Source organism: Cinclus cinclus, chromosome 9 (genome assembly GCF_963662255.1).
Source record: "Cinclus cinclus chromosome 9, bCinCin1.1, whole genome shotgun sequence".
Classification (NCBI taxonomy): domain Eukaryota; kingdom Metazoa; phylum Chordata; class Aves; order Passeriformes; family Cinclidae; genus Cinclus; species Cinclus cinclus.
The window spans coordinates 2,943,402-2,968,365 of NC_085054.1; the positions used below are offsets into that span (position 1 = coordinate 2,943,402).

Here is a 24,964-nt window from a genome sequence, read left to right on the forward strand (position 1 = left end):
GTGCCTTAGAACGGGACCGAGAGGCGGGTGAGCACGCGGCCCGGCGTGAGGGGTAAAAGCCGTGGGGGGGGGGCCGCGAGCGCGCCCCTTTCCCGCCGGGGCTGCCCGGCCGCACGTGCCGGGGGCAGCGCGCGGCCCCGCCGCCACCCGCGTGCGGCTCTTTAAGCGCTGCCCCCGCCCCGCGGCCCCCGCGCGGGCCCGGCCACTCAGGCGCGCGCCCCGCAGCCAATGGGCGCGCCGTAGCTGCGCGAGTCGAGCGGCGCCGCGCCCAATGGGAGGGCGCGGTGGGCGGGGCGCGCGGCCGGGGCACTATTGTTGATGAGGCGCACGGAGGCTGCGGGTGCAGCGGCGCGGAGGGGACGGGAGCGGGCTGGGACGGCAACCGGGACGGGGCTGCGGCCGCCGCCACCTGAAGCGTCGGACCGCGCGACGTGCGGCCCGCGCCTCGCACCCTTCCCTCCCTTCCCCGCCTCAGGCCGCCTTCCGCAAGCCCCGGCTCCCGACGGACGATGTCCCACCAGCGCGTGAGGCGCGGCGGCTCCCCGACCCCCGCCACCTCGCTGGCGGGAGGAGGCGGCGCGGCGGCGGCGGGCGGCGGAGCGGCGGGAGCGAGCAGCCGCCTCCAGCCCATGCGGGCCACGGTGCCCTTCCAGCTCAAGCAGCAGCAGCAGCAGCAGCAACAACATGGCAGCCCCACGAGGAGCGGCGGCGGCCCGGGAGCGGGGCTCCCACGCGCGGCGCCCCCCGGCAGCGGCGGGCGCGGCGGCCCCGCCACGGCCCCGCCGGGGGGAGCGGGGAGCGGCGGCGGCGCCGCCTCCTCGCGGGGCAGCCCCACGCGTGGCCATGGCGGGGCGCGGGGCAGCCCCCCGCGGCACCACCACCTGCCGCCGCCGGGCTGCGGGCCCTCGCCCTGCTCCTCGCCTGTGCCTCCGCTGCCGGAGGGCAGGATCCGGCACCACCACCGGCGGCAGTCGCCGGAGCAGGGCAGGAGCTCCCCGGAGAGGAAGAGTCCTAGCTCCCCCGTCTGCAAAGGTGAGCGCCGGGGGTCCGGGCCGGCGGTAAAGGGCGCATCCCGGGCGGCCGGGCCAGGCGCGGGGTGCAGGGCTGGGACCGGCGGTGCCTTGGAGCGCGCCGTGCCCCGGGGCAGGGGTAGGGACGGGGCTGGTGCTCGCCCTGGTGCTCGCCCTGCCCCTTCTCTGGCCGGCGGCGCGGCTTGCCGGGTGTGTGTGCATGGAAGGGCTCGTTGCTTTTGTTGCTGCTCTGTTGCGCCCTGGCTTTCGGAAGAGGAATAAGAGAGCCAAGCGTGCCATGTGGGGGTTGTGACCGCTTCTGTAGTACCGCGAGTACTGCCTCGGGATGGCAGATGAAAGGCATTCAGGAGGGTAGATGTATTCAAGGTGCTTGGGCACAAACTTAAGGTGAATTTGTTTTGTGAGGGCTGTTGTGAACCTTTTCTGCACACCTCGTGCCAGGTGGTGTACGTGATTGTGATCCAAACGGTGTCCCTAAGCTTGTAATTAAAGAACTAACTAGTGCTGTAGGCACGGCACATTGCTGTAGAACAAAAGTGTTCAGTGTCTCTCTTAGTAGCTGCTTTCAACATGAACTCTGCAGAAGGATGTGTGTTCTTGAGAGGGACGACAAGCTTCTGTTACAGTTAAGATAGCATGGCCATAGCATGCATTTTGTAACAAACTGCTTTTTAACTTTTTGAATAATTAAATCTTTCTGAGAATGCTGTAATATAATGTATGGCATCAGGCTGAGGATAATAGAGGCTGACATATGTAAGTCCTTTTTCTTCTTGGGTTAAAAGTTTACTCAGAAATGCATCAGTGAGGCTTTGTGTTCATGTCCTCAAATCTAGGAAGAAATGTTACTGTTACGATACCAAAGCTTGCGGCTACTCATTTCCATGAAATTGCCTGTGGTAATCTGAAGAGTGAATTGACTAATATGCAGAAGTGTGCGTGTGGAAATCCGGGACTAGCCCTCCCTTTAACACTTCTGCTTCTCCTAATACTCCTCCCCCTTTCTAAAATAAAGATTGTAACCAGACTGCCACGTTGGGTTTTTTTTTTTCTTTTTTCCTATCCTGGCTCTTGAGGAACGGTACTGCCAAATGAGACAGTCATGACCAGTTGGTACAAGATGACTGTGTGCCTCCTAGTCTGCTGGTGTAAGAGACGACTGATAAGGTTCTGACTTAGATTTTCCACTTCCCAGATAAGAGTAATGAGGGTTTTATTAAGGCTGTATAATATTAAATAAAGGCTTTGGATTGAGGAATGTGTGTATTCTTCATTTGAGTTTCTTGTTAATCAGTAATCTGAAAGACTTTATACACATCACTAAATCCTATCTTCTTCCTGTGAACTTCATGGAACTCTTGCCTAAGGTGCAATCTGCTGGTCTGGAGGATGAGGAAGAGCATGGTTAGCCTTGAGGTCCAGGTTCAAAAACTGTTTGTAAAGGCATGCGTCAGACCACTTGGGGTGGAAAAATTGCACTGTCTTTTAGTCACTGGGGAGAAGCCTGCTGAAGCCATGCTGGCCTCTTTACTACTTTGTAGAATTAACATATAGAAGGAAACAAGTAATTCGATCACTCTGCTGTATTAAGATAACTCCACTAGCTTTTTACAAGATGTGTGAAAACAGGGGAGTGTGTCCATTTAATTGCTTCCACATGTTCCAGTTTCTGAGCAGTTCTTGTACTGGCCCCAAATGCAAGCTAAACCTCTTTAAAATTGCTTAATATTTGTGTTGTATAGTCCAGTGCTTGATAGAGGCTGAGTTAACTTCAGTTTTTTTCTTAATCTAAATGAGTAAACAGTGTTAGCTGAGAACTTGGAGGTGGAACTTTTTTTACTAGTGAGGCAATGTTTGTGCAGACACGCAGGACACTTGAGGGTGTCGGTCAGAATCTGCTGCAGAATTACTTGAGATTTCCTGTTTCTTGCTTTCAGTTAATGATGGCTTTTGTTCATTCCTACGTGTGTTTTTCTAGATAAAAATGAGCCTTGAGGTTAGACAAATTATAGCTTTTTCTGAGCTTAGATACTGGTTGTATCTAAGTTTAAGTTGTATCTAAATATAAGTTGTATACTTCAGACTCACTTTCACATTTTTCAGATTTTCTTTCCTGGGAAGCAGTTGAAAAGTTTTGAACTTAGTTTTCATGAACCTGCTTTACACTTGAGAACCCAGACTTGTGGATTTACAAATATGAGTTTTGTGGGTTTTGGGTGGGGTTTTTGGAGGGGATTTTTAGCCCTTGTTCTCTGAATTGCAATTAAATGTTAGAAATACTCAACTGAATTTTCTCTTGACCATGGGATAATTAGAAAAGTAAGTTTCTGTCATACAACTTCTATTTTTCCATGCTTTTCTTGCCACGTTTCTCCCTCTCTCCTAAATATGACCAGGGACCTAGATCTTGCTACTACCTGTTTTTCATCTTTTACTTTCCCTTTCTGCAGTCTCTAGCACTTATTTCCCAGAATTCAGCTTCCAATTGCCCGTTAATGTGTTCTGCCCTTCGGCTCACTGGTGAAGCCCCATCTCTGCACTGCAATGTCTGTGCTGCAATCTCTAGTTTGGGTTCAATTGTCCCATGTGCCTCTTCACCTGTCTGCAAAGCACTGGCTAGAGGCCGTTGTTTTGGCCTACTAGTACACTGTTGCAACACGGGATAGAGCATACACATTTCTCTTATCTTCATTGGTTTTGCTGTAGTTGATTCACTGTGGAAGGATCTAACGGGATCTTGTCATTTGTGTTCTTACATAAAACCTGTCTTAGAGGAGTTTAACTGCTCAGCTGTGAGAATGTTACAGTGCACCAGGCTGAGTAAACAAGAAGGTCAAGACCAGAGTCCTAGCAGTTGTTTACTTTCAGGTGCCTTTAAGTAGTGAAAGAGTTCTCTGCTGGGTGCTGGACTTTCTGGTATATTCCAGTTGACTGTATGGGACATCTAAACTCATTCTGAAAATTGAGGAGAAAAGTTGGTTAGTTTATTTGGAGGAAAACTTGTTTTGTCAATGGAAGGGTAATATTAAAGACTACTTGTGTGAATAGAAATGATGAAAATACTATATGAAGTCTAAAAGGTCAGATATGAACCTTTCCTTGGAGGTAGGAAATAAGAAGTGGAACTCCATTACACTGTTAAATTTCACCAAAGAATTTATTTATTTATTTTTAGAATCTGGTGAGTGACACAATAATAGCTGTAGACCTGTCAACCTTAATGATCAAGGTTTTGCAGTAGTTTTGAAAGATATTACTGTAGGATGAGAGGCTTTGTACCATTGCATTCCTGCTCTGCTTACCTAAGCTGTTTAACAAATGGTAGGTGTGAAGAAAGTGAATTCATTTTTACAGCACTGTACTGTACATTTCTTGTGGCCACTTCCCACTTCAGGGAAGTTTATTGGGATTAAAAGTATTTTCATTTACTAGAGTTAAGTAACTTTAACATCTTGGGCTTTCTGAGGTTTGGTTTGGTGAAACACCACTAATTCAGTCATTCTTCTAAACTGGGACAATTTTGAATTACTAGTGAACAGTTCCCTTTAAATTTATGCAAGGGTGATAGACAGGATTATCTTCCAAGGGGACTATACACAGTTGGGTGGTGTGTCTGTTCTTAGTGCACTGAGTCTGTTCAGTTCTTTTAATGAAACGTGAAGAGTAGGTGAAGCCCCAGAGATCAGTTGTAGTTTTGGCAAAGATGGCTGTGCCAGCTGTGTATGGGAGAGATCCCATGAATGTCCTTTCTGGGGGAAAGCCTGACCAAAACAGAACAAAAAGGTCAGCTGTATGCCGTGATGCCAGAGGAGCTAGTTAGGTCTCACCTCTCCTCACTACTTTGGATAGCCCACTTGTATAAAGAAAGCCTCAAGTGGAAGTGTCAGGGGATTTTGTGTGTTCAGTGGCATCCTAGGCATTTCTGCTGCTTGTTATCCCACAGGATGTGTTAGACAATATTTCTTTGGTTTCTTTCATACCTTTCAGTCGTTGGCAAGCATCTATATTTGTTCAATTTTTGCTCTTCAGTCCCACTCTTATGGTGCCTGAACTTACACTGTCTTTGGAGTGCCTTTACTCTGCAAGAGATGTGTGTGATTCCACTTTGCCTGTAGCAACTTCTGTTGGTCACCTGTACAGCAGCAATTGGTGAAGACATGGCCACTTGCTTATATTTCCCCACAATATGGATTTCATTGACTTGTGTTGTGTGTGTTCTCTTTGTTTTTGTTCTACTGCTTTGCTTTGTTTAAGACCGGATTGCAGAGAGACTTTCATTTCTAAATAAATTTATACTAGTGGTGGATGGATAGGAGGGTTGATATGTATCACAAGGACTGCTTTAGAGAGACAATCAGGCCAATTAAAAGAGATCTAACATTTAAGAAGCGTCTATTTGATGAAACAGCTCCATTGTTTTTCATCAGCCACAGCTGTTGTAACTGTTATCTCTATGGAAGCAGATCTCTTGTTATGTAGGTCACATCAAGGAAAAATAGCAGCTGAACACTTGCTTCAAGTATTGTAGGGGAAAGTGCAATGAAAACATTGTATAGATTCCCATTGAAATGCTGTGAAACAGTAAGAATTGTGTGGTAGACTTTGCCAATTTCTATAGACAGTTGTGAAGGTGGAAAAGTAAAAAAATATCCAAACATCATTCCCCCATCTAAATATAAACAATTTGAAAACAGAATTTCTTAAATGAGTTTTTTTTAATCAGAGGAAAAAGAAATGAGCAGCTTCCCTTGAACTTAAATAGCAAACAGGCTCTTCAGTTCTCATTCTCTCTGTTTGTTCAGCAAAATAGTCTTTCCAGTTTTTTTTTTTTGTTTGTGTTTGTGGCAGAGAGGAGAGAGTAATAGGTTCTGCTTCTCCAGTTTTGAAGCTGTCTGCTGCAGTGGCTTTGCAGATGATGTGGCTGACTACGTACACTTCCTGATTTAAAAGTTTTTTTCACATCCTTTCTGTTTCCCCTTGGTAAAGAAAAGAGAAGCTTCTTGAAGAGGAAGAATAGCAACTGAGACAAAAAACAGTCAGGGAGGGTATGGCGGCTAATTCTAAGGCAAACAACACGTTTGATTTAACTTTGGAAGCCAGCATAATTTTTAAGGAATGACACGTGTTAGCATGTCTCATTTCCTATAGTGCACACAAAAGGAATTGTTTTGAAATCATCTGATACAAACAGACTCTTTAGTGTGCTGTGTGGTGGTAGTAGTAGTCAGAGAATTTCTTTGATACAAGGGTTGTAAATGCAAACTCCAGAACCTATTTGCTGCTACACCCTGAGAGCAAATCTGCTATGAGCTCAGTAATAAGATTGTATCATTGTTGGTGCTTGTAGAAATAATGGAGATGAGGTTGCCTGACTGCTTTGTGTGAGTGTGGCTGATTATAGTGCTGATAATTGTTTCCATATAGTTGAATTGAAATATTTCCCACATTTTTAGTGCGTACATTTGTAATAAATTTGCACGAGGTTATTTAGTGTAGAATGTCGCTAGACTTAGATTCTGTCCTCTCCACTGAAATGTACTGAAATATACTCCACTATACCTAACAGGTTTTGTTACTATTTATCATCTGTATTTTTAGTAGATTGCAACAGCTTATAAATTGAATTTTGGACTTTTGGTGTCAATGGTTTTATCTTCTGACTGGTTGTCAGACCCTAATCAGGCACATTTTCCTTTGCCTGTGAATGAGTTTGTGTATAGTACCAATTGCTGTTATTGATACTCCTAGTACAGAATTCATCCTAAGGCATGATGAGAGAGGACACATGACTGAGTTTTTCCAGTGCCCTTTTATAAAGCTTCCATCTGATTTCTGAGTTGTGCTTGCTGTGTTGTAGCCATGTATTTTAGGACTTTCTATCCATTATAGGTGAGATTAATGCACAATTCTTTCAAGTATAACTGAAATTCTTTTTGTGGGATGAGATGATAGTAAGTTTAGATCATTGCAATCTCAGGGTTTATGTTTTTAGTCTCAAAGTGTTTGAGCACATATGTGTATCTAAACCCTGGGTCTTTGCTGCTTATCAGTATTTTAAATTTACCAACCCCAGTTATTGTTTTGAGGAAACTTTCTTTTGTGTTTATTCTTCATAGCTTGTGGTATAGTCTTTTACTGCCACTGTACTTAAGACATCATTGGCAGATGAGATAGATACAAATTTTTATTTTAAACAATGTTCTTCCTTCTCATGTTAGTTCCAATGGTTGTTGTAGTTAACCTTTTTTAGTAAGGAGTACTCTTAGTATCTAAATTTTTCTGAAATGGGATGCCGATGTATGCACTACAAATGAGGTAATGCAGAAGATGCAGCACCAGGCAAATATGAATGTAGTTACCAAGTAGCATGTAAAGGTAGGAGATGTCTCAATTAGCTTGCAAAATGTAAATCATTACCTAATCAAGGTTGACTTCTGAATCTAAGGGTTGTGCCATATATCATGTGCAGGGTGATTAAAACATGCAGGTTTATAGTGTCCCTTGAAGTAAAGTAAGTGAAGAACTAATGAGATTAACTGTAAGATCAGCATTAAACTGAAAAAGTTCAACCCAGTTTTTCTTCGTTAACCTTTATTTAGGTGTAAGCATAGCTATTTTTGTTTCTTCTACACCACCATCGTTTAAGAGTCATATGACTGTTAGACTTCTAAAGGAGTGAATAGTGGTGCATAAGTACTAATGCAACATTTGTGACATAAGGATGCATTTAAGGAAACCATCAAAACAGATTTCAAGCTTATTCAAACAGAATAGAGCCTGGAAAAGCAAACTTAATTTCCATATTAAAAGTGTCTTGTGTGTTTAATAGCATAGTTCCAATTTGATATGATTTCTTTAGAACTCTGTTAGACTATTAAGATGGATAAGCTCTCTCTCTCGATTTCTTTGTAATCAAATGTTCTTGCTCTAACAGACAAATCAAGACCGCCTTCATCAAGCCCTTCCAGTATCGTTCGCAGGACGTCTTCACTGGATACACTGGCTGCTCCATACCTTGCTGGGCAGTGGCCTCGGGATAATCATGGACAAGCTGCTCCCTGTATGAGAGACAAAGCCACACAGGTAGGAAGGTGGTTTTTGTCTTTGCTTGTTTAAGTGTGAAGACAGGATTTAAATGTAAGAAGCTTTTCCCTTGAAAACCGTCACTTTAGCTTTCTTGCTGTCGAGTTCCTATTTGCTTTCAAATTGCAGGAATCCTACCTTTGCCAGTAGCATGTGTGAATTATTTACATTCTTTAAGTAAAGGCTGAGAACTGTAGTATCTTTTAGGTGTTCCACTTCCTTCTTGCCTCTGGAAAACACTAGTGCTTTGCACATCTGTATTCCTACTGTTCTTACAGGATGCAGTATGCTAGATAGCCTTGGAATTAAGTACTGTTTACTTTAGATTTAACACAGAGAACTTAGTGATGTATCCTTATATGTATGTGTGTCTGTCTCCAGCTCCTCATCTGTTTGTAAAAGCCCCAGAATGCTCACGTGGGTTTTATGCACCAAGTATAGAATGATATACATTAAAGAGCTGCCTCGTTGAACTGCGAATGGTGTTGAAATCCAGCTCAACTGGAAAGTGTTAAAAAAATACATGATTTGCCAATAAACATCAACTGCTTCACAAAACTTCGCAAGCTTTGAAGGTTCAGTCCTGTGCCACCTGTAAAAACAGAACCAACAAACAATTGGACGAAGCTGGCATTACCTGACAGTTGTTGTGGCATTCCTCTTTAAAGGGAGTGCTGTTACATGGTATCCCTTCTGTATGCAGAAGTGGTTCAATGTGGATTGTTCCTTAAAATATCCTAGCATTTTGTTTCTCCTTCTGTGGGTGCAGTCTGACAGTGGCCTCCTTTAACGTGTGGAAGGAAAGGAAGAGGCAAATGTATCAGCTTTGAAATCCCTGTTCCTGGAACGAGGTTTCAACAAGAGGTCTCCACTAATTCCCAGGAACATAATGAGAATGCAGTTGGAAGTGGACCTCGCAGCATGTGGGACGTCCTTTTGTTTGAATCTCTGTTAGGTGTGGTAACAGTAGAAAAGATGTGTCCACATAGTTTTCAGTGTGTAAGGACGTGTAGGGTGTTGAGCAGATGAGGTCTGCAGTGTTACTGTGGGGCCTTTTTGAGATCCACAGCCTTTTGTGGGAAGGACCACAATTCAAAGAGCAGATCAGTAGAGAAGGAAGGTGTTTTGTAGGGAAATATGCTCTTGTGGATAAGGTGGAATTAGGAGCTGGTGGAGAAGAAAGGACAGCTGAGGGACAAGTTTTCTGTGCAGGAAAATGAATTGGAAAAATGGTTAGAAGACAGAGTGAAAAAAGTAAGCAAAGTGAAGTAAGAGGAGGATGAAGGAGGGTATGTCACATACAAGGAGTGGCTGTTTATGCCTAGCTATTAAAAGGCATCATTAAAGGGCAGAACTAAACCCCATATGGGTATCCTAACAATTATTTATTTTTTTAGGATAATACTTTTTACAAAATAGTTCTATTTCTGTACTGCTGCCAAAGTATTTGCTATGTTCAGTCGACCTCATTCAGGTTATTTTCGATATAATCTGAATTGTGGTTGGGCTTTTATAATCTGTATTTGCCAGATACAGTCCTTTTTGGCTTGCATCTTGCTTTTGGCTTTTTCTTCTAATTCTGACACATCTTAACTTCTGAGGTAGTGAGGCTTTTGTAGAGGAAATGTGTTTGAAAGGTTAATGGGAAGACTGTAAAAAGGGGCATTAGATATTTCTGGAGAATGAATACATTTAGTGGTGATTTATGGTAGTGTATTTCTGAGAGAACTAGAATGATCTGTTAGCACTTCCTAATTTAAAATTTATCAAACCAGTAGACAATTTAGGGCTATAGACATACATCTGCATGTCCAAAGCTGATGTTGATATGACAATGAGATATTATTGCTTTTAATCTCCTGGTGGGTCTGAGAGCAGCCACTGGAACTAGGGACAAGTTTAAAATGTAACTTACAATGGTTAGTTTCCCAAGATAATACAGGCTGCCTATTTGTATTGTTCAGCTTTTCTGAAATTGTCATATTTGGATGAAGTTTCACTTGTGAGATACTCTGGTTCCAGTGTGTTATTTCAGATTTCACAAAGTCTGACATGAAATGTGTGTGTTCTGGTTCCAAGTCTTTAGAAAACAGGAATTGAATTTGCAAAGATACAAGAGGTTTTCAAGTTGAGTAAGCCGGGTATTTTGATTGTGTGGAGCTATGGCACAGGGAGCAGTCATTCAGGAAGCAGGCTGGGAAGAGACAGCAATTAGTGGCACACTTCAGCTTGCAGGCCTTTGTAGAGATACCACGGGTCACAGCTGAGAGCTGTGTGAGAGAGACCCCAGGTCATGCAGAGACTGTCTCTCTGTCAGACTCCTCCTGCAACTGAGGATTTAGATGTAACCTGTCTGTAAAACTAGACTGAATTATGTACGTGAAGAATATTTGTTGGATGATGAATAGGTGTATTGATGAGCATCCTAAAGTCTGCCTAGCATTCATACCTGCAGATGTTAAGTGTTCATAAAACAGGTGTTAATAATCTTGTCTTTTTTGCTTTGAATGAAACGTGTTTGTCTTGCAAGTTAAAATGAGACAATTACTTTGTATTTTTTTAATGCTTAAATAATTCATTTTGACTGGAAAGTTTTTGCCTCTTAAGACTTTTTTTTTTTTGAGGTGTTTTACTGTCTGTAATAAATTTAGCCTTAAACGAATTTCTTTGTAATTTTAGGAATGGGGGAGGATGTTGTGCATGGTAACAACTACTAAGTAAGGACTAGTACTTTAAGAACCTAGAGAAATATATATTCCATTTCACCTATTGGCTATTTGGTCTCTTTCTCGATAATAAGTATTATAAACAAAATCTGGGGAATAAATAGGAGGAGACTCACATTTCTGTTTTGATATACAGATTTCCTGTAGTTGAGTCTGAAAATATTCCTAGCTATTTGTTTTGAAGATGAGCATCAAAGCAACTTTAATGCTTTAAAATGAATCAGGTATTAATTTATTAAATATTTCTTGAATCTCGAGTCCAAGTCTTGAATATAAATTAAAGGCAAAGACTAATTAGAGTGTTACTTATGCTCCTGTAGACAAGGGTAATGGTTGTGCTGAGTTGGAAACTAGAATTAGTAGTTAAAGCTTACTGTTCCAGGAGCTAGAGGATGGGATGATACTCCTGACTGACATGGAGAATTGACTAGACAAAGATTGGTACTTGGGAATGGGGGTTTTCAATCTTTTTTTTTTTTTATGATAAAGATCAGTGAGAGGTTTTCTAGAAATACAGGTTGTAATGGATTCTGATTTTGCTATGAAACAGGAATTTCAAAGCAACCCTATTAACTTTATTATGCGGATTTGTCCTAGTTAGTTTTTGATTTGTAATTATGAAGATTAAAAAGTACTGATAATGAAGGTTTCAATTATATGAAACTTGTGTCTGTAACTGAAACTGGCAGGGCTGCAACCTGTATATTTGGAGTTAAGGCTCCATATTCCCTGCAAAATAGGGATTAATACCACAAAAGACTTGAGTTTCTGTGATACAGGTGCAGCTGGGGTAAGAAGGACAGCATGTGGCTTCTGCAAGCTGTTAGTCTCACAAGTAATAACAACCACAGCACACTATAGATGTGAAGACTTTGAGGCAATTAAAGCTCTTCTCTATAGGGGAAAGTGAGATATCCAAAAAAATGAGGTTGGCTGGATCAGCACTGTGTGCTAAGAACTGCATGGTGGCAAGAGTGAATTTCAAGGAATTTGCTGTCTCTGTGTGTAAAATACTTCCAAAAGTTCTTCCCTTTGCTTCATTAGGTGTATTTCCTGTGACTGCTCAGAGATTCCTGAAAGCTACTATCTATTTTCTTAGAGCCTTTACAGTTCACTGCTTTTGCAGACATTCCTGACGTGGCTAGGTGGGAATACAAACTGTCCATACAGCATGCAGTATTGTCACAGGCTTGCCTGTGCCTTTTCTTACCTGAAAAACAGTGTGTCTTAATGATGCTTTACATTTCTCAAAACTCCTTCACCACAATATGTTTGTGAGGTTTTTTTTTTTTTATTAATTAAACACTAATGGCTCTGTTGGTTTAGTGAAACCAGCTTAGTATTATCTGTGTTGCTTTCTGCTTGGCCTGGGACAACTGTAAACCTGGAACTGGAATCCTTTCAGGCATTAATAAATTTATTCCCTGCTTTGCAATAGCTCTAGTGGTGCTTATATGCCTTGCTTTTCTTTTTCTCATTCTTGAGATCAAGAATGTGCTTTTGAAGCTGTGCTGGTGCAGCTTTCACAATGCTTACACCAAGCCACCCTTGCTAATGCTTCAGAAATAACAAGGTCAGCATCTGTGCAGGAAATTCAATATACCATCTCCCTCCAGTTCAGCACCCTCACTCTGGTTCTTCAGAGCTCTGTGGCAGCCTGTGGTACATCTGGCTCTGAGTACTGCCTTATGCTCAGTCATTTGGAAGGGAAACTAGCACATCCCTATATTACACTAGGTCTGAAAGTTGTGGGTTTGGGGTTTTTTTACTTATGTAGTTTCACTCTGCTTTTTTGTGCTTTATCTGTGCGAAAAACTTCTAGTTGGTTACTGTTCACTTTCAGTTCTGAATCTAGCATATCTTAAATGTTCTCTTTTCTAATTTGTCTCAAAATATTCTTCCAGAAAGTAGCAATTACTTTTAATTAAGCCTGTAATTTTCTTCCTACAGACAGAAAGTGCCTGGGCTGAAGAATATTTAGAGAAGAAGAGAAGCTCACACAAACGTTCATCATCATGGGGCAGCAATGAACAGCTCAAGGAGGTCAGAAATGCCATATCTGGAGATAACTTTGGATTAAATGTTTTTTGTTGTTGTTGTTTTTTTTTGGTTTGCACTGATACTATGATGCTTCAGGAAGGCAGGACTGTTTTACTACTTTGTTTAATTATACAGCTGATTGGCTTGGTAAAAAAATACAAAGTGGCTGTTCATTTGATATTGATTTAATCTAACAGTTCTGGTCAATTAATATTTTCAATCTGAATGTGTGGGAAAGAAAATGTTAAATGCGGGTGACATTTTTTCATCAAAGCAAGAAATAACAGCAGTGACCTTGCTGCTTTCAAACTTTATGTATTTCAAGTTCTTTCACTAAACCTCCAGAGGTGTCTTCTGAGCATGAGCTGAACTGATAGCTAACATACTCGGGTTGCAAGAACTTGGGTATATTCTAGTGCTGGCAATAATTATGACTGTTGTGGTAGTAAATAATTTCAACTAAGTGATGGAATAAATGGATGAAATTACCTGTGTACCTGGATGCACGTGTGGAAATCTGATGTGAATTTTTTTCTTCGTTAGATTGCAAAATTGCGTCAACAGCTGCAGAGAAGCAAACACAGCAGCAGGCATCATCGGGACAAGGAAAGACAGTCTCCTTTTCATGGCAACCATGCAGCCATTAACCACAGTCAGGTAAGGCTCTGTGCTTTTTGGCCATGTTGGGTAGCTAATACTACTTTTAGGTCCCTTCAAGGTTGTGATTTGTCTTAGAGGGAGCTTAGAAATACCACAGACTGCTAAATATGTTATAGCTATAGGTGAATTCTATGAAATAGAATTCTGTGAAATAGAGCTCTTTCTTTTGGTTGCTTGAGTGAATGGGGGTCCAGATCTTTTTGTTGCTTGTGTGAGCTGGCTTTGAACTCCCACTTTCAAATAATTTCAGGTAGTTAAATACATGCTTAAAGCAAGGTTTTTAAAGTGCATTCTGCGGGTGCCACAAAAGGATGACAGATAAGTTTGATACAAAACTATAGACCATCTTCTTCATTACATCTTGCTGTAACAATTATGATTTTGCATGCAGAATATGGCATGGAGCAAACTGCTGGTAAAACTGTGTACTTAAATGAAAGGTAGCATTTTTTGAGCATTTTGTTGTCCTGCCAATCACTGATCCAAAACTGTGATGAGATTCAAAGAGCTCACCTGACAAAAAGCTGCTCCACGGGATTATTTATAGAAGTGTTTACAAACTTCATAACTTCATTCAGCTGTTTTAAAATTTTATCCTTTTTTCCCCCTGTCATTTTTCATGCCTTGAAACTTACAGTAATAATCTCTTCTACAAAAATTGTGCTGGTCAGGCCAGCACATGTTCTGTGTGCAGTTTCAGTTTTATTTCGAGGCTTCTAATGAGGTCAGGTTGACAGAAGTGTAATATTTTTAGCTCAATTGATAACAGGTGTAAAAAAATTATAGGCTTTTAGAAACACAGATCCTTTTTCAAGTGTGTTTTTGTTGAGTAACTTTAAGAAAACCAGTAGAAAAGTTTGGTCATTTTTTCAGAGGGAAACTTTTTTTCTCTCCCTACCCTTTCTCTCTCCTATCTCATGGCTGTACATTTGATACACACAATTTTTTTAACAGTTAAAACAAGAACAAATCCCTCACAATAGCCTTGGCAAGGCAATATAGTTGGAAGAAACTGGGAAAGTGCTGTAAATTGAGAAAGTACTTCAGTTGTGAAGCTTCTCTGAAAATTTAATCATATTCCCAATTACTCCTGAAATGCCATTAATTGTTCCAATAAATACTATAATCTGATAACAGTTAATAAAAATTTTCATTTCTATCATTCCGTCCTTCTGGAAATAATTTGGGCCAGGTTCTTGCATTCTTTCTTTCAAAGTCAGGTGTCTGAGTGAATGTGTTCTACTTCAAGAATGAAAATTAGAAAACAGAGTGTTTTGAATTTCTTCTGCTCTGTTCTTAACTCCTACTTTGTATAAAAGTCATCAGTACCTTTAGTCTCAGACCCTAACTTCTTACCCCTGCTGTAGGACATATAATTAGGAGTCATGACTTTTCAGGATTTGTGTGCCTCTTGAATTCAGTGTGTCAGTAGTTTGAATTCTTTGCTACTGGAAAGGTTTAGGGATTTTTTATTTTTTTTTTAGAATTGCATTTATTGACATAGCAATTTAGGGATTACTGAAGTGTGGGTGTAGTGTACTGTGCTGCTGATTTTATTGACTGTTCAAGTCAGAACAGTCCAAAATTATGAGCGAAGAAAGACAAATAAATTACCCAATCCCTTTCTAGGGGGTTTTGAGGAAGTTCATGAAAATCAACATACAAAATGTGTCAAACTGTTGGTTAAAAAAAATGAAACAAAGCAAAAGACACGTGACAGACTTGACTAAGGTGTTTTATCTGAATTTGTAGAACTGGATGACATTTTCAACCAAAAAGTGTACTGAGGAACTTTTGATGTAAGCCCTTTAGTAAACTGGAGAATTACATGCATTTTAAGAGGTTTGCTTGGCATTCTACAAACCTCTGGGTTTCTGAATGCTGGGGTATTGCCACTTTAGCACAGATGATCTTAGTGGGTTTTAATTTCAAAAATGAACAATGATGCTGCTATTCTAAAAAATACCTCCCCAAATTATGTATATAACTTTACAAATCATAATTGTTTTATTATTTTGCTTCTGGTGTGGATGTCTTTACATTCTGCCAAATTTTATAGTATGTGAATAGAATATTGTGCAATGGATAATTAGTTTTTGGGCTTGTGAAACAAACTATGAAATATAAATTGAAGCAAAGCAGCTTTTCCAGGACTGTGTTACAAAACAAAACATTGTTTTTCTTGGTGAAATTTTGTGCCAGCTGTGTCAAGCTACTTGCAAAGGGAGGAAGCTAAAGAAGGATGCAAAGAGTAAGTGAAGAGTTTAGATTAATGCCATTTAGCAGCTGTTTTTTAACTCAGAGTGAGAATCTGTAACTGTAATCATCAAGGGAAAAGTTCCTGGATTTTCTCATTCTCTTTTTTGAGAACTGCTAAACTAGAATTTCTGGCAGCAGCTCTATTCCTTCAGGATTTGTGGGAAGGACTGTGTAGAAACCAGAATTTAGTAATTGGAATATTTAGAATTTTTTTTTTCCCACTTTCCTAGCTTGAAGGCAACTTTTGTGTTTGTTGATTCTAAAGGGTCATGTAAAGATTTCTGAGCTCAAGGAATTGGATTCCTGACAAGGTGAGAAAAAGTGTTAGGCAGTTGTGTCAGTAGTTCCTACACAGAGATTGGGTAAACTCTTTTTACCATTTGGAAAATGACATACTCTTGTAGTTAAAAAAAGAAATTTTAGTGAATTCATTTCCATTTTTCTTCCCTACTTGAACTTTACCAAATTCTTGAATTGCAGCAAAATTTTTAGTGGTTCTTGCCAACTGAGCTTCTAATTGGCTGCTTCTCTGTGCTTCTTTCTAATATAATTTTAGTGTGAAGAAAGAAGTCCACACAATCTCTATAGAATAAGCTTATTAGCTGTTCCTCACCCTCTGGTCACAATCAGGAAATAGCTGGGGAGGACCTTGATCAAGTCCTTGCTGTTGACTACAGTTTTTTTTCAGAGCAAATGAATGTTTTTTGCTTGTGTGTTTTTTTCATTATGCCAGAAGTGTTCCTTTCTGTCTCTCTTACCTGGAAAAGGAGTTTGCAGAAAGGTCATAGCCTACTCAGGTGATCTCAGGATGCTTCTGGGAACATATTGATTTAATTGCATGGTATTAAATCTGTAAACAGGAGTCAAAACAATGGGATCTTTCTATATTCTCAGTGTTAGTATAATGGAGAAACTAGAATTGAAGTCAGAAATTAAACCAGATGGAAGAATAAATGGATTATTTTTTCCAGCATAATGGTTTTTCCTCTGTGTACTTGGCTGATAGTACATTTTTACTTGACACCCTGAACCATCAAGGTCCCTTCTCCTTTCATTTTCCTGCCAACCATGTGTCCCTAATGTCTGACCAATTGATTGATACTGAGATCAGCTGCGTGCAGTTCAGTACTGGGGGTTTGGGTTTTTTTTGATGTCGCTCTTACCACCTCACTAGGTGGAACACTTCATTTTTAGAGTCTAATTACCATGGTCCATTCAACCTAGAGGTGGCTTGATGTAAAAGCATCACAAGCCCTGGGACATCTGTTTAAAGTTTTGCTATTTGTGAAAAATTAGAAGAGCTTAGAGCATTTTTCCTCAAAGGCCTGTGAACAATTTAGGTTTGTCATCACCTCTTTTTCCTACCTCATGAGTTGATGCTGTACCTGTAAGCTCCAGTGCTGAAAACTCTGTGCCAATGTGTTACTGTGTGAGCACAGTAACAGTGCTCACACCACAGTCCCCTTGTGGTGAGCGTTCCCAGGTATGCAGATGAGTAGTCAAAGGTTGGTAGCCTATTCCTGCATGTCCATGCAGACCTCTGTGAAGGTTTAATTTCCAATAAAAAGTTTCTTGTTTTGAGGCTGATTGTTCTACCCATGTAATGATACCGCCTTCCTTTTCCATCCTCTGGCATCCTGGGCTAAGAAATCATCCTCAGTCATGTAGAGAATATTATTTTTCTTGGAAGTGAAACACGCTGTACTCTATTATATTGAACTCTACTGAATCTACTTTGAGCTCATGAATAGTACCATGAACCTAAGAATTTTTGTGGTAGGCAATCACATTTAAAGGTGAAGGATTCTCACATTTTACTAATGGCTGCTGAAATCTTAAAGCGTACTTAACAAGCTCTGTATGTCCTAAGAATGTGTATCTTGAATAACTGGGTGCATAAAACAGCCTTTAGTGGCTGAACTTGTGCTGATGTATCTATATTGTGACAAAATATTGACCTACATTAGTTTACTGGATTGTTGATCCAAGGCCTTGCTTGGATCAGAATTAGCAGGGTTACTTTCGGAGACTTTTTTTATGCTCTTCACCAGTGGTTTTTTTCATCTTCAGGCAAGACTTCAGAACCACTTTACAAGTTTGGCCACTATGAGAACGTTTAGTTTTTGTTGACAGAAACAGAGCAACAAGCATTTCCTGAACAGAAGATTTTGTAGTTCTTGTGCAAGTCTTTTTTGAGTTGTTTGCTATTTGTTTGGTGGGTTTTTTTTCTTTTTTATGGCTAACCTAATGTTTCAGGAAAGCAGAACCAATATAATTAATGAGTTTTGCTGCTGTAGAGATTTGTGATTGTGACAAGAAGTCTCCATTATGATTTGTGCTTAAAATATCTTGTTTAGATTAATTTTTCTGAGGTAGATTTTCTGCCAGACAAGCTTTGTGTGCTTTTTGAGAACGTACACAGGAAATTAAAATGCTTTGGTGTCTGTCTATGTAATCTTGTTACTTAAAGGAAAAATTAAAATAAAGCCCCCTCACAAAAATGTACTTTGAGGACCCGATAATGCTGGTCCTTCACTCAGTGGAGGAGTTGCTCTCAGTCATGGCACACTAGGCTATAGAGTCCAGGAATTTTACATGGGAATTCTAATGTGACTTAAGTGTGTTATGCTGCTCTTTGAGTTGAATTAAATGTTTGCAGGTAGTATTACATTACCTGTAGTACACCCCTGCTTGATGAGTGCAGAATTTTCTAATATTCTGGTGGGGAGACTTTTTTAACTGGAGGGCAGATACTAATGGTGAGACTGGGAAATCTGTGGAAGTCTCCCTGAGTAGTGTTGTCAGCCTTTTATTCTGTCTTAATACAGTTCATGCATTGGTCTTAATTTGTAACGTAGTGCAGTCTTGCATTTGTGGAATAATTTTCCCTCTGCATGTGTCATGTTATTGCAGGTGGCCACAGACTTCCATTAAAATACAATTTTAACGTGGTTACAAACCAACAATGAGTGATGTGACATTGGAGTGTAGATGTGTTCTGTTTCAAGGGCCACTTTTGGGTAGAAATAGTAACTTTGCTATGCAAATAAATCTAAATTGTTTTCTTATTGCTTCTGGTTCTTTAGGCTCCCATCCCAAAGAGTGCTCTTGTTCCTGTGATACCCATTGCCAAATCAACAGGGTCACGATTCCGAAACAGTGTAGAAGGATTGAATCAAGAGATTGAGATAATAATTAAGGAGACAGGAGACAAAGAGGAACAACTTGTTGTATGTATCTGCCACCATGATTGCTCTATATAATTATTTTGGTTTTGCTTTCAGATGAAGTCATAAACTTTATTTTGCACTGTTTATGAATTAAATTTGTCTGGATTAGTTTTATTTGTATTTGTAATTATTATTTTCTTTACTAAGGTTAGTTGAAGAGTCTCGAAAAGCAAAAGGAAGGAAAGAGTTCAAGCTTGAATCTGAACCTTTTCCTCTAAATAAGAAATCTCAGTAAAATGGGGAAAAGCAAAATGTCTGTTTTGAGAGTTTTTGCAGTAACTCTTTTTTGCCCATGCTGAACTGTCTCCCATCCTATGTGAAGCATAATTTGCCTGTTTTTAATGTTCATTTATTAGAAATGAATTTAGAAATAAGGTATCAAAAATACAGACTATGAAGATGATTAAGGAACCAGAATGTCTTTGGTATGAAGAGAAGCTGAGAGAGATGGGAGTGTTCAGCCTTGAGGAGAGATGGCTCCAGGGATCTTATCAATGTGCATAAATAGCTCGTGTGCAGAAATGGAGGGAGCTGCACAGTAGTGCTCAGTGATGGGGAAAGGGGCAGTGGGCATAAATTTAAACATGTTAGATTTTTGTTTGGTTTTTTTTTTTTTTTTTTTTTGTAATGGTGAGGGTGTGCAAAACCCAGAGCAAGTTGCCCAGAGAAGTTGTGGAATCATTGTCTGTTGAGATGCTAAAAACTTGACTGGACAGAGTCAGGGAGACACTGTTCTACCTGAGTCTGCTTGAGCAGAGATGTTAAACTTGATAATCTCAAGCAGTACCTTCCAGCCTCAGCAATTCTGTGATGATCTGAAATGTTAAGAACTATTGTCTTTAGTTTCTGAACCTGACATTTTAGATTCTTTTGCAGTTGCACGTAACGAATAAGATTTTCTACCTCAAATGGTTTCATGAAAATTAAAAAGACCCTCACCATTACTGGATTTAAAGAAATTGCTACTCAGGCAAGAGCAGCTGTCTGAGACTTTAATTTTTGACAGCCTCAAGATATTCCAGACGGGCACCGTGCCCCGCCTCCGTTGGTGCAGCGCAGCAGCAGCACTCGCAGCATCGACACCCAAACACCCGGTGGAGCAGACAAGGGCAGTAACAACAGCAGCCGCTCCCAGTCAGTGTCTCCAACCTCATTTCTTACCATCTGCAATGAAGGCAGTGAGGAAAGTCCGTGTTCTGCAGATGATGTGCTTGGTGATTCCAGAGATAAAGGTACTGTGGCACTTTAAAAGTTCAACGATGCTGCGCTTAAGCGATGTGCTCAACTGCATAGGCAAAAGAGAGGGTTTGTTCCCTGCATCTGTGGAGAAGTGGTAGAATATGGGGCTTTTTGTATGGGATCTGTTTTTTTTTTTTTTTTTTTTTTTTCCAAATTGCTCCAAATACCATGTGTGCCCACATTAATTAAAACTGGATAGATGAGGAATGTGCTTCCCAAAAAGCTTTTCTTTTAAATAATAGTTTCTTCGAGCATTTTAAGCAGGTTGAAGAAGCAAGAATGTATAGTGGCAGGTGAAACAGTTTGCACAGTCGTACTGTTGCTTCTGTCAGGTGTTTTTTATTATCTTGGCCAAAATCTGCAACCTTATAGCATTTCATACACACACCCAAAAAAGCTTAAGTGTTTAGGGTTTATTTAATTATTTTTTTAATCTGAAATCTTTTGAGAGCTCTTAGGAGAGTTTTATAATTCAACATAAACCTGTTCTGTTTTTTGAAAGAATATGGCTTCTGCCCATTTCTTTTGGGTAGATGGTGACAGCACAGAACCATAGATTTAGCTTTTGCAGTTGCAAATTAAAAATGTCCAGCAATGATCAGAGATTGCAGAAGAGTGTGAAAATGTTATAAGGAGAAATAGAAAGAATGAAAGGAGATAAGAAAGCTTATTTGCAAATGAAGGCTTTGAAGGCAAATGAAATGTTTTTGAATTTTGTAACATTGGAACGAAGTGGCTTTAGATTCAGGGGGTATTTAAAGGTAGCTCTTGTGGTTTTGTTATAGTGTGTCACATTTAAGTAATGAGAAACTCTGTTCCTACAGAAAATGGGAATAATTCTCCCTTGCCAAAATATGCTACCTCACCTAAACCCAACAACAGCTACATGTTCAAGCGTGAACCTCCTGAGGGCTGTGAAAAGGTGAAAGTCTTTGAGGAAAACTTGTAAGTTGTTTTTTTGCTACATAAGAAATAACATCTAACAATCAGATTAATTATCGCTTTATTGATTTTTGTGTCAGATAGAAGTTATTGGTCCACTTGCTAAAGCCATGCTAACAGCCTGATATCTGTTTATTGGTTTGACTGTATACTAGCATGTCTGTGTGTATTTTGATGCTGGAATTTAGTGCTAAGATCTTGTGTGATGTTTTTTTAAAAATCAGCACCATTTGAGAGGAGTCTCTTACTTGGCAGACAGTGGGCAGAGAGCTCAAATAACCAGGCAGGGAGGGAGGTAAGAACAAGCTGTAGTGCAGCTGATTAATGTCACAGCTTGACAGGCACATCCAGTAATCTAGACTCCAAAGAACATATTCTTTTCAGCTAAATCAATGTAGTTGTGAAACTTCTAGTGACAGAGGAGTGAACTTGACCTGAGTATTTGATGCTTTGATTATTCTGGAAAAGCCAACTTTTGTCATTTGGGAATATTCTGACAGGTTATGTTTTATTATTATTTCAGAGAAATTTTTATACCCTAGTGTCACTTCTATGCAAGAATCCTAACCTGCAGTTAAAAATTCCATCTTGTCACACATGGAGGAGTATAGATTGGTTACAAAAATCAAGAAGGCCATCTAGTATAAATGTTAGTTTAAAAAAATTAACTTGGATGACCTGTGCAAAGGGATTTTGAGAGGTCTCTACAGCCTTTCCCATAGCAATGTGGGAAGTGTTACAGTAACTGAAGCTACCTGTCTCCATTTTAGTGTGTGTAAACTGTTTCCAACATATAGATAATATTTACTTGCTACAGGAGCATACTCTCTAGCAGTTTGACTTGTATTTTCATTTCTTTTCATAAGTCCCCTCTGTAGGGCTGTTCTGCTGTACAGTGCAACAGGCTTCTACAGAAGTTTCTTTCTAGCTATGGCAGTCCTCAGACAGTGTAATCTCATGAAAAAAACATCTTTTCATGTTCACGATTTGAATTCCATGTGTATGTGGAATATATGAGTGCAACTATTTAAAGATCAACCTTTGTTTGGCATAATTTCTGTTTGAAAATCCTATACAGGATTTTCATTTGGGAAGAAAGCTTGTAAGTGGGGTTGAATTTTCTGGACATTTGTGAGAATCAGCAAGCATGGAAATGTACCCTAAATCATGAACATAATTACTTTTCAGAATAAAGGATCTCTTCAAGAATATACTGGAAGATTGGCTTGCTTGGCTTAGTAAAACAAAGACAGAAGTGGACATGGCTCTTTTACAAACACAAGGAAGGGAGGGAGAGGTTATAGGCTAAAGGACAATGCTGGCAACAACAAGAAGTGATTAAAAATTTCTGATGGCTATTTTCAAGCAGTAAAGAGAGACTTTAAAGCAGATTTCTGTAGTTCCATCTTGAAGCAGGCTTTGGCTGCTGTAAGTAGATTTGCACTGCAGCATTAGAACACAGAAGTGAACACAGAAGGCATTCCTAAGCTATCCCTGATTTCCATTCCAGCTCTGTTTTTCTTAAAGCAAGTCTTGGGCTGAGTTCTGTGCTGAGATGGCAGAACTGCAAGTCAGGATCCTAAATCTGTGATCCACACTTCCTTTCCAGGTTATAGGTACTTGATCATGAAAAATACATTTTACTCTCTACACTGAGTTTTTTAGTAAGATTGGGGTCATCTTCTGCAGAGAGTCAGGGCACACTCATGTGAACATGCAAAGAAGGTTAAAGTATAGAAAAGGGGATCCCCTGATGAACCCCTTTGAGATATGCAATATTAGGATCATTGCTAAGTCAGCTTTCTTTCACGGGACTTGCTGTATAAATAGTTCCTGTATGTGGGGCAGAATTGTTTGGGTTGTTGAAGTTTCTGGAAAGCACGATTGAAAATACTTTCTCATATAATATATGTGCTAATTCATGGATAGGTTTTGTGATCAAGCATGAAGTTGGTTGGACTCCTTAGGTTTGGGAACAGCCTGCCCTAAGAACATGCTCTTGCCTTGCAGCACGTGTACACAAACTTGTTTAAGCCACCTTGTCATTTGCTGTGTGCTGTGAGTGTCATTAAGGCATTATTGAGTAGCTGAAATACTTCAAATTGAAACCTCACTCGTTTCTATTGATGTGTTCAGCAACACATCCGTGCCATTGGCAGAATTTGATTGTTCCATAAAACTATTGTGTGTGTTTTATTTCTAGGCCAAAGCCATTGCATGAAATTCCAGCCTTCTATTGCCCTGACAAGAACAAAGTGAATTTCATTCCGAAAAGTGGCTCTGCTTTCTGTCTTGTCAGCATCCTCAAGCCACTTCTTCCCACACAGGATCTCACACTTAAGGGCACCACACACAGCCTGACTGTCTCCTCCAGCATGGCGCCTGGTTTGTTACAGCCCATTTCTATGGCCTCCTTGACTACAAACACAGATCAAGACAGGATCTCTCGTGGAACAAGTACAGTAATACCACAGACCTCTCTGCTCCAACAGTCAGGATGCATCGAGGAAGCCGAAGAATAATTTTGATTGTCTTGACATTTTTTTGGGCAACTACTGGGAAAAAAATGGAACCAGTTGACCGGACCTTTCTGATCACACACACATATTGTTTTAATAATTTATGGCACTGCCATAATCAAATTGTTTGTATAATTGACAGTTTGGTAGCACATTGAGAAGTTCAGGAGGATGCAGCAGCTGATACGTTGTTGTACTTTCTGCTTTTGAAGACTCTGGTTCTATTTCTCTCCCGCTGTTTTTAAACACTGGTGAAAAGAAAGACTGTCATAATCCTTTGCCATTTAAAGGACCAGTTGTTGTGATGGTGTGTGTCCTCTGACTTTTTCTTCCCATTAAAACAAGTCTCAAGACCAGCCAGATGATCCCATTTACCATTGTAATCTGCAGAGGGAGGGGCAATCAGATGGTTTTGCAAGATGTCTTTTGTATGAAAATGTGTATTTTGTAACAAAATTTTGCCTTTTCTGGTTTGTAGCAGATGGTGTTTCCTGGTGATGATCCCCCTACCTTTCTTTTTTTTTTTTTTTCTCCTTTGGTAGGGAACTTTCTTTTATACTTGGCTGGCTTACAGCTGATGGGACCAAAGGATTGCTGAACTATTATAGCAGTCTCAAATTATGTGACCTTGCTGAACAGCCTCAGACCTAAACAAAGCAAGATAATATGTTTGAAACTTCTAAAACAGAAGAGTATGCAAAAACAGTGTTGGTATATAGTGTACATTTTTTTGATATCAAAGATTTGTGCTTCTGGTAAGTCACATTCTTAAAACTCCTTCCTTCACAGAGTTCCTACTAGTGTTGGTTTATTGGCTGGAAAATTGGATTTTAAAGCACTTGCCCTGGTATTGTTCTATTTGCCCATAGAATTTTTGTGCAGATGTAGGGAAAAGATCTATTATTCTCTTACTCAGTATTCTTTCTTCCGGGAAATACTTGGCTCTTACAGGCTTGCTTAGATCCTTATGAGTCAGCCTGAATCATTAATCACTCTTGGTACAAACTCACTCTGACGTGACTCTTCACTGTATTATAGACCCTGGCCACATAATACTGAAATACCTGTGCATGGTTTCCTCCCTTTTGTCATAGTGGTGTTTATGTGTCCCTTGAAGGTGATGGTTTGTCAGGCATGATATCTGTTATGCAGAAGTTTACCGCAGCAGCTCTCTTTTTGACTAGCAGGTTAGGCTGGCATGTAAAACAGAGGATTTCTTTGATACTTGGTTTGTC

General features: G+C 40.3%; 1 protein-coding gene across 1 annotated transcript; it reads left to right on the top strand.

Moving 5' to 3' along the window:
* Positions 1-509: 509 nt before the first annotated feature.
* Positions 510-23,732, top strand: FAM117B (family with sequence similarity 117 member B). Its single transcript, XM_062498359.1, has 8 exons — positions 510-1,032; positions 7,966-8,114; positions 12,791-12,883; positions 13,424-13,537; positions 18,886-19,029; positions 20,036-20,261; positions 21,093-21,213; positions 23,414-23,732. The coding sequence occupies exons 1-8, from the start codon at positions 510-512 to the stop codon at positions 23,730-23,732; spliced, it is 1,689 nt and encodes a 562-aa protein (XP_062354343.1).
* Positions 23,733-24,964: the final 1,232 nt, after the last annotated feature.

What these genes read in the sequence shown, in the direction of transcription:
- FAM117B (XM_062498359.1), top strand. Translation starts at nt 510, where the DNA reads ATGTCCCACCAGCGCGTGAGGCGCGGCGGCTCCCCGACCCCCGCCACC. An exon ending in TGAGAGACAAAGCCACACAG is followed by an intron (nt 8,115 to 12,790) that starts GTAGGAAGGTGG and finishes TTCTTCCTACAG; the next exon opens with ACAGAAAGTGCCTGGGCTGA. An exon ending in TGGTGATTCCAGAGATAAAG is followed by an intron (nt 20,262 to 21,092) that starts GTACTGTGGCAC and finishes CTGTTCCTACAG; the next exon opens with AAAATGGGAATAATTCTCCC.